Source organism: Macaca thibetana, chromosome 2, assembly GCF_024542745.1.
Source record: "Macaca thibetana thibetana isolate TM-01 chromosome 2, ASM2454274v1, whole genome shotgun sequence".
NCBI lineage: Eukaryota > Metazoa > Chordata > Mammalia > Primates > Cercopithecidae > Macaca > Macaca thibetana.
The window spans coordinates 160,730,476-160,749,307 of NC_065579.1; the positions used below are offsets into that span (position 1 = coordinate 160,730,476).

Below are 18,832 nucleotides of genomic sequence, written 5' to 3' on the forward strand. Positions count from 1 at the left end.
CTACAACCTCCACCTCCCGGTTTTAAGCTATTCTTCCTGCCTCAGCCTCCCAAGTAGCTGGGATTACATGCATGCACCACCACGCCTGGCTAATTTTGTATTTTTAGTAGAGACGGGGTTTCACCACGTTGGTCAGGCTGGTCTTGAACTCCTGACCTCAGGAGATCTGCCCACCTCGGGCTCCCAAAGTGCTGGATGAGCCATTGCACCTGGCCCCATCTCTTACAGAACTAAGATTTTTTAAAAACGTAATGCTGTATTTTGCTAATACCTAGCTTTACAACACAAACATAACTGACTATATTAGCCAAAAAAAAGATAAAACATCAATGTGACTACAAAGTAAATGGACATATCTAAGAGGAAAATGGGCATATTTGAGGATAATCACAATATTGATGCCCACAGACTCAATACAACTTTGCTACTACTAAAAATAGAGAACAGTAGTGGGAAATTTCTGGTCAATTATTTTAAGTTCAGAACAACGAAGCTACCTGAAACAGAATTAGGGTAAGAAATTTCTGCTTTTTTTTTTGTTTTAATTAAGACATGGTTTGGGTCTGGCTCTATCACCTATGCTGAAGTACAGTGATGCAATCTCAGCTCACTGCAACCTCCACCTCCAGGGCTCAAGTGATCCCCCCACCTTCGTGCTGGGATTACAGGCATGAGCTAGGATTACAGGCATAATTACAGTGCTGGGATTACAGGCATGAGCTACTGTGCCGGGCCTTATTTTTTTTATTTCTTAAACTTGATAAACTAAAGGGAGAAAAGTAATTGTAAAGCTCACCTTAATATCCCACATTTGAATTTTTAGGAAATTTTCCTGGTTTCAGGTTACAAAGAAAAAACAAGACACCAAAGAAGATCCTATCGATTTAAAGCTTAACTTACCTATGATGTAAACAGCCAAGAAGACAGCCAACAATATAAATAGTAAAGAAAGCATTTGTTACACATCTTTCTTTAAAATCTGCTTTCAGAAGCAATATGCTTATAATTTTAAAAATACCTAATGAAAGGTCTCACCACTTGAATATGATTGACTTATTTCCCCACAATTTTTTTACATAATTGTAATCAATACTAGAATACAATTATTTTACTTCAATTTTTCTATGTGCTACACAGTCTTTGTGTCATCTTAAACTGTATACCATTCCATTAAATAGATACCATACTTTATCTAACAACAGTAACTCTCTATTGCATAACAAGACTGCTTCCTATTCTGAGCTGTTTTTAACATTTTGCTAACACACTTTTTCTTTTTTTTTCTTTTTTTTTTTTGAGACGAGGTCTTGCGCTGTCCGGCAGGCAGGAGTACAGTGGTGCAATCAAGGCTCACTGTAACCTCAATCTCTTGGGTTGAAGCAATCCTCCTGCCTCAGCCTCCCTTGCTGGGACCACAGGCATGTACCACCACGCCAGCTAACTTTTTGATTTTTATGTAAAGATGAAGTCTCACTCTGTTACCCAGGCTGCTCTTGAACTCCTGGGCTCAAGTGATCCTCCCGCTTCAGCCTCCCAAAGTGCTGGGATTACAGGTGTAAGCCACTGCACCCTGACACTTTAATTCATTTTAACTTACTGACTAGGTAAAGACAAGGCAAGGCAACTACCTAAGAATCCATGCTGATGTCTCACAAGAGCAATTCTTACGAACACACAGACCCCTATTTAGAAGTTAATACCATATTTCACCTAATCTAATATCAATTTTAATAAACTCCTTTATTTGATGTACTACTAAGGAAAAAAACCTGACATATTATGGCATTCCAGAAATTGCAGGACAGGCACTAATTTCAGAGCTGTTAAAAATATGGGAGAAAAATGTCCTACAAACAACAAAATATGGTATTAGAACTAATTACAGTACAATATTTATATACACGAGAAGTCAAACTTGCCACCTTCAATAGAAATAAAGTGAAGACTTAAGAAACAGGAGAACAAAAGATCTCTGAACTGGTATAATGACAGTCTTAAAGCTTCTGCACATGACAAAAGACCTTCATACAGTCTTGGGACTCAATTTATGCACAATTAAAAATTATTATCTAATACTTTGGACCACTGCAGATTTAAAGCAGCAAATCATTAAAGAGTTACTCTATAAGAATAAATGGAAGGGCTGGGTGCAGTGGCTCACGCCTGTAATCCCAGCACTTTGGGAGGCCGAGGCAGGCTGATCAAGAGGTCAGGAGATCGAGACCATCCTGGCTAACATGGCGAAACCCCGTCTCTACCAAAAATACAAAAAAATTAGCCAGGCGTGATGGCGGGTGCCTGCAGTCCCAGCTACTCGGGAGGCTGAAGCAGAGGAATGGTGAACCCGGGAGGCAGAGGTTGCAGTGAGCCAAGACTGGGCCACTGCACTCCAGCCTGGAGACTGAGCGAGACTTCATCTCAAAAAAATAAATAAAAAATAAATTAAATAAATGGAAGGTGAAAAGGAAAGAGATGTGAATTGACTAATGGTAATAAGAATGACCCATAACCATCAAGAAAAGGTTAATTTGGATTTATTATTTTCTAGGAAATGTGGGGAAAAAATTGGTAATATGCAACTGAGTCCTTAAAGATGTTCAAGCCTTTTGATCCAAAAATTGTATTTCTGGGAATATATTTGGCATGTGGATAAGGACTTATTTATATATGTGTTTACTGTTATACTGCAATATTAGAAAAACCTTTAAAATCCAATAATGACAACAAAATGTAGTATTAAATTATCTGAAATCCTATAGTATTCCCCCCACACAAAATGTCCTTAAAAATAATAATGAAATTTCTTATGTTAAATAGTCTACAATTCTAAGTTCATAGTGCCAAGAGCTGTCATCAGCAAATTCTCTTCTGGAATCATCAACCTTCATGGCGTATTAGCATTGCAATGACTGGCTTTTGGATAGGCTTTTGTCAGATTAACTGCCTATGAAATGACTTTACCAATTTTTTTCTTTTTTTTTTTTTTGAGACAGAGTTTCATTCTTGTTACCCAGGATGGAATGCAATGGTGTGATCTCAACTCACTGCAACCTCCACGTCCCAGGTTCATGCGATTCTCTTGCCTCAGCCTCCCAAGTAGCTGGGATTGCAGGCATGCGCCACTACGCCCGGCTAATTTTGTATTTTTAGTAGAGACGAGGTTTCTCCATGTTGGCCAGGCTTGTCTCGAACTCCTGACCTCAGGTGATCCGCCCGCTTCGGCCTCCGAAAGTGCTGGGATTACAGGCATGAGCCACCGCGCCCAGCCGACTTTACCAATTTTTTTAAAATTCAGGCAATCATGCAGGAAAATTATCACCTTCAAAAGAAGTCAAACTAGAAACTGTATAACTACTTTAAAAAGGTAATTGCTTAAAATACTTACAAACTTTATTTTTCTTTTTTTTGAGACGGAGTTTTGCTCTTGTTGCCCAGGCTGGAGTGCAATGGCACAATCTCGGCTCACTGCAACCTCCACCTCCCGGGTTCAAGCGATTCTCCTGCCTCAGCCTCCAGAGTAGCTGGGATTACAGGCATGTACCTCTATGCCTAGCTAATTTTGTATTTTTAGTAGAGTCGGGGTTTCTCCATGTTGGTCAGGCTGGTCTTGAACTCCCAACCTCAGGTGATCTACCCGCCTCGGCCTCCCAAAGTGCTGAGATTACACGTGTGCGCCACCACGCCCAGCTGAAACTTATTTTTAAAACTTTACAATTACCATATTACTCTTGTTACTGAGCAAATTTTGATGGCTTTGCCAAAAAAAAAAAAAAAAAATCATGAGCAGCTAAACTAGCCAAATATAAGCAATGTAGGCATTTGAGACTGATGCACATACAAGGAACAAAAAAGAGACAGCATCAAAACTAAAACTGTTGTACTAAAACTGCTATTACGCTTATATTATAAAATGATGCTGTCCAGGTACAGTGGCTCACACCTGTATTCTCAGCTACTTGGGAGGCTGAAGCGGGAGGATCGCGCTTGAGCCCAGCAGTTCAAGACCAGCCTGGACAACATAGTGAGACCCTGTCTCAAAAAAAAAAAAAAAAAAGAAAAGAAAAGAAAAGAAAAGATGATGTCTACATTTAAATGAATCCATCCTGTCATTTATTTAATGGCTGGAATAGAAGAGGACAAAGGTTCACAAACTGTGCTCAGGTATATTAACCCAATGTTTACAAGAGAGTGTCATATAAATAGGTTCACATTTAATTCAGGAATTCATAAAATCTCTGCAATAAAAATATATCCTAAAGCACAAAGGATAAAAGAGGAAAAGAATACTGCCTAAGATAGGTGAAAAAACACCTCACAATGTGGATTTAAATAATGACTACAGTCAAAAGTCCAGACATTCTCAATTCAGAGGACAAGAAATCTGTGTTTCTAACAGTTTACCTAGTATACTATGATTAACAACCAGCGTTTATTTAACTAAATTAGTTGTGGGGAGAGGAGAGGTTTTAAATAGTATGGTTTACTAAGAAATTAACTGCCTGCTCCCTGGTATGTGCTCAAGGTCTTTAATATTGCTCCTTAGTAGTACTTACTACTCTTGTGATTAAAAAATGTGAAAGAAGCTGTTCAATGTCTGTCTTCACTTCCAGACTGTAAATGCTAGAAAAACAGGGACCACCTCTGCTTTGTTTATTGAGAACTCCAATTATCCAGTAAAGTACCTTGCCACATAGTAGGCAATTACTAAATGTTGCTCAGTGACAGTACCAGCAAGGGTGTGAGGGGAAATAGAAACTCTCATCGTTAAGTGAAAACTGATAAAACCCTTTCAAAGTACGCTGAATACACATTTTGGCCTAATGCTTGATGGCCAAGATTTTTAAAATATTCACTTGAGGTCAAAGCTGAATCCAAATATTACCATCACAGAATGACCTTCTAAGATCAAAAATTATTGTCAAATATTCTTAAATATTAAGAAAATAATAAATTTGATTCAATTTATTAACTTTAAGTTATAATTTTATTAATAATTTTAATGGTCATTTTGTTCAATCTTGTGAACAGTAAAACACATATAATTCTATAATGAATAGATAAAATTTAATCTCTATTAATCTGCCTGTTATTATTATTTAAAATTTTACAAAATTTATTAGCTCAAAAAGGCTCTACTCCAACACATATATGGAGAACTGGCTTTTGACAAAAGTGCAAAGGCAATTCAGTGGAGAAAGCATATTGTCTTTTCAACAAGTGGTGGTAAAAACCAATGTATACATAAATGAAAAAACAAACAAACCCATAACTATATACAAAAATCTAAAAATGGATGGTAGACCTAAATGTAAAACTTAAACTATAAAACTTCCTTTGTGACCTTGGATTTGACATAACACTAAAAGCACCATCCACAAAAGAATAAAATGGTAAACTGGACTTCATGAAAATTTAAAATCTCTGCTCATCAAAAAACATTGTTAGAACAAAAAGACAAGGTAAAGACTGGGAGAAAATATTTACAGACATAATCCTGACAAAGAACTTATATCCAGAATCCACAAATATCAAAACTCAATAATAGGAAAACTCAATTAAAATAGGCAAAAGATTTGAACATTCACTTAACCAAAGAAGATAGATGGCAAAGTACATGAAAAGATGCTCAAGCTCATTAGTCACTAGGAAAATGCAAGTTAAAACCACAATGAAATGCCATTCCACAGCTATCAGAATGGCTAAAAGTTTAAAAGACTGACAAACGAAGTGTTGGTAAGGATGTAGAACAACTAACACTCTCACATATTGCTAGGAGAACTGTAAAATGGTACAACCACGTTGGAAAACATTTTGGCAGTTTCTTAGAAAGTTAAACTTACACGTACCATATGGTTCAGCCATTCTACTCCTTGCTATTTCCCCATGACAAAGCTTATGTCCAAAGACTTATATGAATGTTCATAGGAGCTTTATTCATAATGGCCAAAAAGTGGAAAGACAACACAAATCAATGGGTGAATGCATAAAGAAACTATGGTATATCCATAAAATGGAATAATAGTCAGCAAGGAAAAAATGAATTATCAATACATGTAATGCAAATTAATCTATAATGATAGAAAATAGATCAGTGGATGGCTAAGGATGGGAGGTGAGGAGGTATGGAAGGACAGGATTAAAAAGAGGCACAGGGAAACTTCTTTTGGGTGTGATGGATATGTTCACTATATTGATTATAGTGTTGGCTTCATGTGTATATACATATATTAAAACTTATCCAACTGTATACTTTATGTGCAGATGTCAATTATATCTCAATAAAATTATTTTTAAAAAAGCACAAGTTATTGCCAGCATGACTCCTATAAAGGCATGCTTCCACAGAACACATACTCACTTTTGCTTTTATTTGTTGACTAATAGAATATTTCTTTTTTCTTTTTTCTTTTTTTGAGACAGAATCTCACTCTATCGCCAGGCTGAAGTGCAGTGGGTGTGATCTCAGCTCACTGCAACCTCCATCTCCCGGGTTCAAGTGATTCTCCTCCCTCAGCCTCCTGAGTAGCTGGGACTACAGGCACACACCACCATGCCCAGCTAATTTTTGTATATTTAGTAAAGACGGGGTTTCACCATGTTGGCTAGGATGGTCTCAATCTCTTGACTTTGTGATCCGCCCACCCTGGCCTCCCAAAGTGCTGGGATTACAGGCGTGAGCCACTGGGCCCAGTTGACTAATAGAGTATTTCTAAAGGACTATTTGGCCTATGCAAATTTGTTAAGATAATTTTAACCCTAGAAACAGCATAGGGGGAACAGATGAAAACTTAACCAAACCAGTTTTTTGTCTGTCTATTTAGAATGAATATATGTGGCTCTGGATAAGGTTGTGTGGGCACCCTCTGGTCCTGCTAAGTTTAGCTAATTCTGGGAATTTCCAGTCACTTAATAGCTCAGGAGTATAGAAGTCAGATATGCCTCTTAAGTACTTTATGCATCTATATTTTCAGAACGGGGCTAATGGCCTATCAGCTTATAATATCTTGAATGAGAATTTAGGAAAATACTAACTCCATGTTGAATACACTTTCGTGCCATGAGGCATAGAAGGGTTTGTTGTCCAAGACTCAGATTAACCTCTAATAATTTGGACATCAAAGTTGATATGGCTCAATGGCTCACTTGTAGGGCGGAGGTATAGGGAAAGTTATTTTCTGTTGCTTTATACTGTGAGGTAGAATTTGCTCACAATAAAGAACTTTTTCTGACAGCCTGTTTCTCTATTTACAGCTACTTTCCAAGCTGTCCCTATCCCCAGTAGAGTATCTGAGGGAGAATGAGGTCATATTTAAAACACACACACACACACACACACCCCCCATTGTACAATAAGCAGGTACTATAGTGGCACATTCAGGCACTGCAGGTATACTAGGTTGGGACCTGAGAAGATTCTGTATTTTAAGTGTCTGGTTTGGATCACATTGAAGAGTTTGGTGTCAGTCAACCTGCTTCTTAGATTGGCAATAAGAGATATTTTTTCCTTTTTTGAACAAGTGAAATATTGGGCACTGAACCCAAGTGTGTTATACTCAAAATAATTTGTGGATTTTATAACTCATCTAAATAAAGCTCCTCACTACCTAATTTTGCATTACGTAAGGCTAGGACTCACAAATTATCAAAAACTCACTTTTCACAAGAAAGGACACAGTTATTCCTATATTTAGCTAGCTATCACACTCTTAAATGTTCAAATGCAATCTGATTCACTATTTAACTATTTGAACACTCTTACATAATTGCCTTGGTACATAAAATCAGCAACTTTCACAATTATTAACAATTATAGCATTTTACTCTTTCAACAGTATCTATTTAAACTTCGATTGATAGAATTTCAGTGTATAAATCACATTAAGGAGCATTTCAAGTTATATCTAAAATATTTACTATTATTTGAAAGTAGTAAGTCCAAAGGTCACACCTTTTTCTCATACTGACATTGTTATGTTAATTCCATATGACAGTAACTTAAGCTATTACATGATGGTAGATCACACACAATTCAGGGATGCTAGAAATGTTAAAAGCACACCTTTCAAAGACTCTAGCTAAATGGCAGGTTTTGGCAAATTACTAAGGACAAAGGTGAACTTCTGAACATCCCTAAATTGGAAAGCAATTTGGCAGTGCCCACCAAAATTCAAATTGTACTTACCTTTGACATGGCTAGTCCATTTCTAGGAATTTACTGTAGGTGTACAAAATGTTCTATTAACAAAATATTAACTATAGTACTGTTTCTTAAGCAAAAGATTGGAATATTCATTAATATGAAGGCTGGTTAAATACCTTGTAATATTATGACAGGCTACATGTTTAGTGGTATTACGGCAGCAATTCCTGGAAAGTGACTCCCTGCGCTCTAATCCTGAGCCCTACCACTTATGAGCCATGTGACTGTTGGACATTTAATCATCCCGTGCCTAGTTTTCCTCATTTGTTAAATATGGAAAAATAGTGCCTATCTCATAGGTTGCTATGAGGCTTCCATGAGTTAATAAAACTAAAGTATTAAGAAAGCATCTGGATCAGGAGTAAGCGCTCAATAAATGTTACATGATGATGAGGGTATATTAATACAATTGAATACTAAACTATCATTAGAAAGGAGGCAGCTTTAACTGTATCAATGTAAAAAGATCTCCAAGGTAATACTCTTAAGTGAAAAATGTAAGGTCCAGAATAATATGAAGAGGTGCTACCATTTGTGGATAAATATATGGCAGAAGAAAAGAATAAGGATGAGGGGAGAGAAAACACACTTGTATGAATATATAAATTTTACCATATTTGTACATGTATTACCCATTCTACTGAATTAAAAATATTGGATGAGTCAATGAATGTTAAAACAATTGAGGCAAGAAAAACTATTATAAATTATACCTAATTGAGCAAATAATAGCACATATTTATATTATTCTAATATATATATTTTTCTGAGACAGGGTCTGGTTCTGTCACCCAGGGTCTGCAGTGGCACGATCTCAGCTCACTGCAACCTTTGCCTCCCAGGCTTAAGCAATCCTCCCACCTCAGCCTCCCGAGTAGCTGGGACTAGAAGTGTGCGCCACCATGCCTGGCTAATTTTTTTTATTTTTTGTACAGACATGGTTTGGCCATGTTGCCCAGGCTGCTCTTCAATTCCTGGGCTCAAGTAATCCGCCTGCAACGCCCTCCCAAAGTGCTGGGATTACAGGTGTGAGCCACTGCATCCAGCTGGCAAATATATATATGGCTTTTATGTGCCAGTTATTATTCCAATCACTTCTCTTATATTATTCACAACATCCAATGAAGTTAAATACTCTTATTATCCTTAAAGTTGAGAAAAATGCAATGCAAAAAGACACAAGTAACCCTCCCAAAGTAACACCACTAGGAAGCAGAGCCAGGATTTGACTCACATAGTCTGGTGTCCTTCATTTCTTTGCCATGTTAATACTACTCTAAAATTATTTTTATTTACATATATCCCAACTCTTGTAAAAAAGACTTTGGACAGCTTACATTAAAGCACATATATGCAATTAATAAAACTGGTAATGAAAAGGGGAAGAAATACCAACGTGAGAAAAAAATACAGCTACTTTAAGCATGCAACAAATCCAACTCTAAAGCATCTGCTATTTTCTACCAAGGCTTTGAATGATGTATTCTATTCAGATACTTTTAAAAGGGCAGAAATCAAGAATTAAACAATTATAAATACTTTCTATTTTGCTTCTTTAAAGAAGTTCTTGCTTAGAGTTTTCTTAAGGCAAGTTAATCTTGTGATCCAGTTTATATGCCAAAACCCAAATAGGGACTTTTCTTATGATTCTGCCATATGATTAAGTCAGGTGACAGATCCCACACTTGTGCAATGTGCTCTACATCTCTAAGGCAGAAAGTGTGTCTAGAGCACTGACTATCCATACCAAAAATAACATGCCAATTTGTAATCCTATCTAGTAATCCCTATCATTTTGTGGTACATTTTTCTTTCTTCTTTTTTTTTTTTTTTTTTTTTTTACTTTAGAGACAGGGTGTCACTCTGATGCCCAGGCTGGAGCGCAGTGGAACATTCACAGTTCACTGAAACCTTGAACTACCGGGCTCAAGTGATCCTTCCACCTCAGCCTCTTGAGTAGCTGGGACTACAGGCAGGTACGTGCCACCATGCCCAACTAATTTTTTATTTTTTATTAGTAGAGAGGGGGTCTTGCCATGTTGCCCAGGATGGTCTCCAACTCCTGGGCTCAAGTGATCTACCCATCTCAGCCTCCCAAAGTACTGAGATTACAGGCGTGAGCCACCATGCCCAGCCTGTTTCTCCTAATTACAGAAACACTTCATGTCCACTGTAAAAATAAAAACATATAATGTAAAGTGTAGGGAAGAAAGTAAATCACCTTAATGCCCATTGTCTCCTATAATCCATTTTATACACAGACATGTACAAACATGTAGTTTTATATAAATATGTTACCATGGATATTCTCTTTCCTTTTTCTGTTTATTTCCTCTTTCCAATGGTGACAACCAGGTAAAAATATACAAAACTCATGGTGCTTTTCAACTGGTTTTATAAAAAATGAGACATCATTACAAATGTTTCTCTGTACTTTGTAATTTTTTTTTTTTCTTAAGATACATGACAGACAGCCTGGGCAATAAGGTGAAACTCTGTCTCTACCAAAAATACAAAAAATTAGCCAGGTGTGGTAGTGCACACCTGTAGCCCCAGCTACTCTGGAAGCTGAGGCGGGAGGATCACTTAAACCTAGGAGGAGGAAGTTGCAGTCAGCCAAGACAGCACCAGTGCACTCCAATCTGGGTGACAGAGCAAGAGCCTATCTCAGAAAAAAAAAAGAAAAGATATATGATAGAAATTCTTTCAGAATGTACTTGGAAACCCTTTCTAATCACCAGTAGATTTAACTCCTACCATTTAATCACTTCAGGACATTCCATAAAATGTCTAGGCCATAATTTATATAACAATACCTCTATTAACAGGCATTCTCTTTGTTTCCAAGTTTTTTGCTACTACTAACATTGAAACATTGAAACAGTGTTGCAACTAACACTCATGTAAACTCTTACTGGTGCTTTTATTTCTAAGGAAAATATTACATGGAGTTAGACTGATGGGTGGAAATACATGTATTCTCAGTATTAACACATGCTGCCTGATTGTTTACTAGAAAAAACTCTAGCACTTCACATCTCCACAAGCATTTTATGAGATAATCCTTCTCCACATATCCCTGCTAACAGTAGGTTTACCACTTAATTTTTGCTTGTCAGAGAAGTAATATTTCATTGTTAGTATATTGATTACTAGTAAGGTTACACACCCTTTTATGTTTGTTGAATGTTTGGATTTCTCTTCTGTGAACTTCTGGTGACATGTTTTATCTGTATTTTTACTGGGTGAACTTTTTCTTAATTGGTAAGAGTTCTTACAACGGTTAACTCATCCGTTACATACATTTCAAGTCTTTCTTTCCCCCTGATTTTGTCTTTGGTCCTTTATTTTTGCCACTAAAGAATCCTTCGTTTCTATGCAGTCTCACATATCTATCTGCACTTTTATGACTTTTAGGTTTTCTATCTTGGTTTAAAAAACTACATCTAGATTGTATGTATAAAGAAAATTTAGGAGATTAATATCTTAAATATTTTATTGTTTACATTTAAGCCTCTAATCCATCTGAAATCAGTTTTTGCATATGTTGCAATGTATTGGATTATGTTTTCTTCTAGATGAGCAAGTTGTATCAGTTACATTTACGATATATATGTGCTTTTTTCACCATTGTATTGAATTATCCCTTTCAAATGTGGTTATACACTGAGATTTACTCTGCTTTTTAAAATTCTGCTGCACTTAAATACTTAAGATTAAAAATATATCCACACACCTATAAAATTAAATAACTTACTCAGCTATCTGGATAAGACAAAACATTTTCACTTAAGATATCCTAGTAGTTAAGATGAAAGAATTATTTAGGTGCCTTAATTTTCCATATCAAATTAAGAAATATTTTGCAATATCTATTGATATTATGAATTCAAATATACAGAAGGTATACTAATAAATTTTAATTTTTTCTTTAATGCATCAATCTAGAGATAGTAACTTATTCTGATGCATTTCCTTACAACTTTTTCCATATGTATATACTATTATTATTACATATATGCCCTTTTTTCAGTTTTATAGGTATTTTCCAATTCAATTAGTCTTCTCTATTTTACCTTTAAATAAACATTAAAAAAATTAAACTAAGAACTAAAAACTTATAAAGTCTAGGTGCTTTTCATTGCTCAAGCACATCTGAAACTCTTCTATATCTTATCATATACCACTTATTTTCCGTGAAATAAGTTTAATTATTTTTCACAAAAGAAACAAAATGTGGCATATTGCAGATAAAAATTTTTTCTAAAGGCTTATCACCAAGAGAACAGTTTCAACAGATAACATTAAGATCCAAAACTGGAATTTTTCTTGTAAGTTAGTCATAATAACAATACGAAAAATAATAGTGATTTTTAAAACCTTGATATAAGAAAGTGTTTCCTTCTAAAATTTAAATCTGAAAATACTTATGATACACCATTAATTTTTAAAAACTGCTAATCACAGTCGTAAATTTATTAACTAGAGCTAACTACAAAGAAATATACAGAAAGACGAGTTTCAAATGTAAATAAATCATTACATAATTCTAAAGATCACTTCAATAGTTTCAGGTAAAAATAAATATGTTATTATGAAGGTACATATCCACTTCAGCTGCCTTTATATGTACATACACACACATTGTGCACTTTATACACAAATATTTACTTTATATATAGTATATACATAATATGTATATACTAAATATAAATGAATACCCTTATAAAAATCAAAGTCGCTTTCATTTCCCCATAGGGGAAAAAGAGAATAGCAAAACTTTAATATTCTCTTCAGAAATTGTATGGAAAACATTTTTATTGCTCACTATTTATTTACAATAAACTTATTTAGTATAAAGAATAAATTCATTCATAAATCAATAAATACATTTGTTATAACAGACAATCAACATTAAAGAAAAGTCAATAAACTCCTAATAAAATCTTCCTTAGGACAAATGAATAATTTTTTTTTCAGGATTAAAGTGATTCATAAACTCATGATAGCTATACTTAAATTATTGTTTAATTTACTGACATTTTCCATTGCAAAACTACTAATCCTTGTGAATCATGAATTTAAGAAGGGAAGAATTTTACTCTAGTTTACGTCTCCATTATGTTCCCTACATTTCTTTGTCTATTTCATATAAGGATAAAAATAAGATATAAAAACACTTAATTTTTTTAAAAACACAAAATTTTTCAGCTTATAAGCATTAACTCAAAAGTCCCTGCTCTACAATCTGTACAATTTTAACATACTTCTATAATCCATTGCAGGAATAAAAACTTCAAAATTGAAAAATTGCCTCCTTAAATTGATTCCATATATTAATGATTACAAGCTTTGGAAAATCTTTACATTGAAAATATTAAGACACTGTAGTTGCCCAAATAAGGGACTTTATCTTGATATTTTTCAGATACAATTAATAAATCTGTTTTAGAATCTTTGCTACAAGTACATTTTTCTTATTCCCCCATTTTTTGGGTAATAGCTTCTTTTCAAATTCTACTCCCTTCTTCACGCCCCAAACCTGCTGCTCACAGCGACATCAGTCAATTCTGTGGGCTGTTTTAAGTCTTCTTTAGAAATTAAGTATTTAAAATCAAAGTAGTTATCAGTAAAATTAATTAAAAATTTTTTTTTACAAAATATGTTCTAGGCATTATACATTCATGATCTAACTTAATAGCACCTATGGTATAGATTTAAACATGAGAAAACTTAACCTTACTTAAGTACACTGTCCAAAGTCACATAGTTATTAAGTGGTAAGGCCAGAACTTCAACTAGGTCTCTATAACTGGGAAATCAATTCATGTAAAGTCTGAGCTACATTGCTTTACCATTTTACACACCAGTTTTTTTTTTTTTTTTGAGATGGAGTCTCACTCTGTCGCCCAGGCTGGAGTGCAGTGGCGTGATTTTGGCTCACTGCAACCTCCACCTCTCAGGTTCAAGCGATTCTCCTGTCTCAGCCTCCCAAGTAGCTGGCACTACAGGTGCGTGCCACCATGCCTGGCTAATTTTTTGTATTTTTTTAGTAGAAACAGGGTTTCAACATGTTAGCCAGGATGGTCTCGATCTCCTGACCTTGTGATCTGCCCGCCTTGGCCTCCCGAAGTGCTGGGATTACAGACATCACTTAGTTTTTAAGATATTTTCACATAGATTACCTAGGGACTATGTCACAGGAAGGTTCCTAAGTATCAAAACTGAACCCCTCCCCAGCATTACTTAAAAGGACATATAACTAAAGTGGCAGAGCTGAATGAAGATCCTCTGACTTTTAGTCTAGTGCTAGTCCTCTTCCCTTCTCTCCCATATTTTGATGAGAACCATATTTACTAGCAAACAAATATGTTGTGAAAATAAGGTGGTCTTAGCCTTAATAAAGTCATCTGAGGTTTTTATCTATTGTATTGACCATAAATCTGGAAGGTTATTACCAGTTTATATTTAAAAGCTAACATTTAGTGCACAACTTTAGGAAGAGTTATGATCTGCAAAAATTAAAGTGGTTTAATTTCCTTGTCTAATTTTCCAATATTCATTCAATAAACAATTTACTGAGTACCTATCAGGTACTTCAGTATTCTGGTGCTGAACACACAATAGTACTATAGTTCACAGTCCTGGAAGCTTTATGATTTGCTGAGGAACAGCTCAGGAACAGCAATTAAATACAATGTAGAAGAATAGAAAAGATGATGATGATGATGATGATGATGATGATGATGATGATGATGATTAGAAGTCTATAGGACTGAGTGGCTACCTCTGTCTATGGGGGAGGAAAGCATTCTTAGTGGTGGCAAAAATCTATAAAGGCACTGAAAACAAGAAAGGCCTCAGGAAAAGAAAACCAGAAGTGCCAAGGGCCCTAAAACAAAACTAAACCCTTATGTTTTATGTAATGGTGGACTATAGCACAATGCCCTAATAAATGTTAAGATTTCTACATGTAACACTCGAAAACTGATAAGGCAAGTCTCAGAAATGTTTTCCAGGCTTCCAATCCTGTGTATGTGCGTGTGAGATCTGTGTATAATGTCAAAGTTTTTTTTCACATTTAACCTTACCAGCAATGTAGTCACCAATTCCCACTACTAATCTACATTTCATCAGTGGTCTAAGTTATTGCTTTCGCAAGTTCTCTAAAACTGGGGGAATTGTGAAATAAAACTGCAGACTCATCCAACCACTTTCATACTGACATTTTTCCCTCTAGTAGCCAATGCTTCTAGCTGGTTTTCCCTTTCCCATTTTGGTCTCAGCCAGACAGGACTAGTTAGGACTTCCAGACCACATGGAACCTTACTATGGAGAAAATTAATAGATAAAACTACATATATATATCTACAGCAGGCATGGTGATATAAATGTATCAATATATTAGTCTATTGCCCAGTATGCGACTTAAGTACGAAATGTTAAAATGGTAAATCCACAAGAGATAATAGTAATCTTCATTACTTGGGGAAAGCAACATCTTCGAGGTTTTTTCTATTAAGGAGCATCAAAATAAGGCAGGTTATGTATTTTGAACTTACCATAAAAATACTTTGTTAAATTGCTACTACCGTAGAATTTTAACTTTTTGTTCTCCTTAACAAAATAAGACCAGTTTATTGTACAGAATTTGGAAGACACAGAAAAACAAATCAGTCACATCCACCACTCAAAGACGATTCCATCTTCCTCATTTTTCAGCAGTCTTCCTTAATTACCTTAGTTAGAAAACTACAAGATTTAACTGAGCATATAATTTTTCATATTAAGGTGTAATTTAAATTTCAAAAATCAAATTTGTAACATTTGTAAGACCTCCAATTGAAAAGCAGCATGGAATTTTCTGAGTTTGCAGTATAAATAAAAGAGTTTAACCACAAACTGAAAAACATTCTTCCCTAAAGCACATTGTTTGGGGTCAAAACATTGGTAATACATTACAGGAACGGGAGTACTTGGGTTGGACAACACCTATATTTTCAATTGGACAACAATTTCTGTATTTTCACAAAATACTATTCATCAAAATCTGAAGAGGGCACTGGGAGTTTTACAAATGGGGAAAGCTAAAGAGGGATACAAATGCTACTTAACCTAAATTTACCACAAAGCCGGTCAAGGAATAGATTGGGAGTGTCAATTAAGTTATATTTTAGGGAAAAAATAACAAAAAGGGAAGGATTGAAGGCAGAAAACATGTGCAGACAGCAACATCTCGACTTGATTCTACCTTTCAGCATATGGCCAAATAAATTTGGTTTAACAGTATTTCCGACCCAATCAGTTTCTTATTTTGGTTTCAGGGAACCCTACTCACTTTTCCCTAAACCAGCCTGGGCCTCCTACACACCACGACACCACAACACCATCTTTCAACGCCTCCTCATTCAATCGAGACTGTCGCATTACTAACACCTCCCGTTTTGAAGACAGTACTCCTTCAACTGTCCTCTTCCTCAGAGAAGAAAAAGTAAAAGCCCTTCTTTTACCCTTCCAGTCCCATCCGAAGCACGTGAACATCTCCGGAACCTTCCCTGCAGGTCTGTCAGATAAAACCCTTAGAATTACTGAGAAAGCACCTTCGGAGGGAAGCTTCTCAGTGACTCTGCAGTGAGGGCCGTATCAGTGACAGTCCCTCCCAAGCCTGTCTCACTGGAGACGCCTCTGCCTCCAGGGTTTTTGCTACCTCCCCGCTCCTCAGCCCTGAGCTGAGGGCAAGGACAGTGAGGACCCTGGCCAAAGAACGGGCTTTAAGGAATGGGACCTAATGTCTACTGCAGACCCTGTGAAATGGCTGAAACGATCTGCTACCCGAAGCCCCAAAGGCTCTGAGTAGGGAACCATAATGGCCGCACTCACTTCCAACCCTGGGAAAGGTGGACATCTCAAACCCCAAGGAGCGGGAACGACCACACTTGGGGGAGCGGGGGTTAAGGAGAAAGGAGCTCCTTGCCGGTGCAGGGTGACAGCGGGGAGGAAGCCTCAGGCAGGGAGGTCGCCGTTCACACTCTCCCTTCTCTCCCCTCTGCCTCCTTCCACCCCCTCTATCCCCACCACTCGCCAGTTACCGGCCGCCGCTCACCTGCTGGGGCGCGAGGTGCAGAGACCGTACCGACCGAGGACCGAGAGGCTCTGTCACCACGGGGGGAAGTCCTCAGCTGCACAGGGTTGGGAGGGGCGGGCCCAACCAGTCACGTGACGTCGAGCTCCGCCCTGCCTCCCCCATCCCGGCGCGCTACATCTCGGGGGGCTTGTATTTTTACGTATCCCTTGAATATTAATCTTCTTGAATTAAAGAAATAAAAGATAAATTTTCACAAGGACTATGTTGTAAAGTACAACGTGGAAAATGTGGACAGCAAGAGTTAGAGCGCATTGCTAAGGAAGTGACGTTCACGCCACGATCGAGGGACAGGAAATGGCGGTGGGGTTCCGTCCCTCTGGAGTTCGCCGGTAAAATTCCAGGCTCTGAGGTTTGGGCAAATCACGTGATCTCAAAACTTGAGGCGTGCTGGAGGGTAGCCAATCTATCCGGCCGATTGTTAACCACGTTTGCTTTAAAACACCTAACTTACTTGAGCTTTACACAGATTTCTTTACATTTGGAAGAACCAGCTTTATAAAACTCTACTAGGAGGCAAGTGCGTTTGAAGGTCACTCTGGAGACCACAAACCGGGAAGAACAGGGCCGAGAAAACCAACCTTGCGGATATGGGATAGAAGAGGGAGGGGTGGAAAAATCTGGATTTTACCGCCAGGGCTTACCGAGCCAGCCCCACAAGCAGTGTCGTAAGGGGGTGGGAAGGAGGAGCATGACGCCAGAAGGCACAGTCCGGGAGAAAGATGGACGTTCCGGAGTGGAGGGGGCAGGGTGCGCGGAGGCTGGCAGTGCGACTGCGCGCGAGGCGGCTGACGCGCCGGCGCGCGAGGGGCGGGGTGAAAGGTCACAGCGCGGCAGCGGGTCTGGCTGGCGGCAGCGGCGGGAGGGAGCTGAGAGACCCGAGTGCACGTGTGGAGTAGCGGCAGCACCAGCACGGCGGCGGGAGACACTCCCGCCCCCACCAGACTCAAGCCCGCACTCGACTCTCGCGGCCTTCGTTGCTCGCCCAGCTCCCTGCCCAGGCTAGGAGGCCAGCTTGCGGGGTTGAGTGGCCCGAGCTGAGGGCGCGGAGACCTGAGGGCGGCGACTACGACGGCGTTGATATCGGTGTTAACGACGGCCTCAGCAGGCGGGGAAGATGAAAGGGTGAGGAAGGGCAGCCGGGCAGGGCCCGGCCGGCGGGGTAGAAGGGCCCGGGCCCATGTAGAGGGGGAGAGCTGCGAAGGCGAGGAGAGATTCAGGGCGAAGACCGGCGGAGGGAGATTTCTCGCCTTCTCAGTTTCCTCGGTTCCCGGAGGGGGCGGAGGCGAGGCTTGGGCTGTTGGCGGGCTGAAGGGCCAGCGGAGGCAAGACCCGGTGGCTTCAGGGTTTCGGTTCGGAGGACGATTGTGGGTTGAGTGGAGAGAAGCAGCTGAGTGGGGCAACATGGAAAGGCTATTATGAGGCGCCCGGGGCCTCCTTCCCGGGAGCGGACCTCTGAGCCACGCCGGCCCGCCGCTCCAGGTGGAGTG

The 18,832-nt window shown here is 38.2% G+C and overlaps 2 protein-coding genes across 6 annotated transcripts in view; one reads left to right on the forward strand and one right to left on the reverse strand.

Moving 5' to 3' along the window:
- The window catches only part of ATP6V1A (ATPase H+ transporting V1 subunit A), a 62,795-nt gene extending 44,721 nt beyond the window's left edge, over positions 1-18,074 (reverse strand). The window contains exon 1 of one of the 2 annotated variants that reach the window (XM_050778798.1): positions 17,987-18,074. The gene's annotated coding sequence lies outside the window, so the exon portion shown is untranslated. Of the gene's footprint in view, positions 1-17,303; positions 17,829-17,986 lie in introns of those variants that run through there. The other variant, XM_050778797.1, reaches the window with a different exon arrangement.
- Positions 18,075-18,108: 34 nt separating this feature from the next.
- The window catches only part of NAA50 (N-alpha-acetyltransferase 50, NatE catalytic subunit), a 28,896-nt gene continuing 28,172 nt past the window's right edge, over positions 18,109-18,832 (forward strand). For 2 of the 4 annotated variants that reach the window (XM_050778805.1, XM_050778806.1), the window contains exon 1: positions 18,147-18,467. Coding sequence is in view for 2 of the 4 variants with exons in the window: in XM_050778808.1 (XP_050634765.1) it covers positions 18,460-18,467 (8 nt within the window). In the remaining 2 variants the exon portion in view is untranslated. Of the gene's footprint in view, positions 18,468-18,832 lie in introns of all 4 variants that reach the window. The other 2 variants (XM_050778808.1, XM_050778807.1) reach the window with 2 other exon arrangements.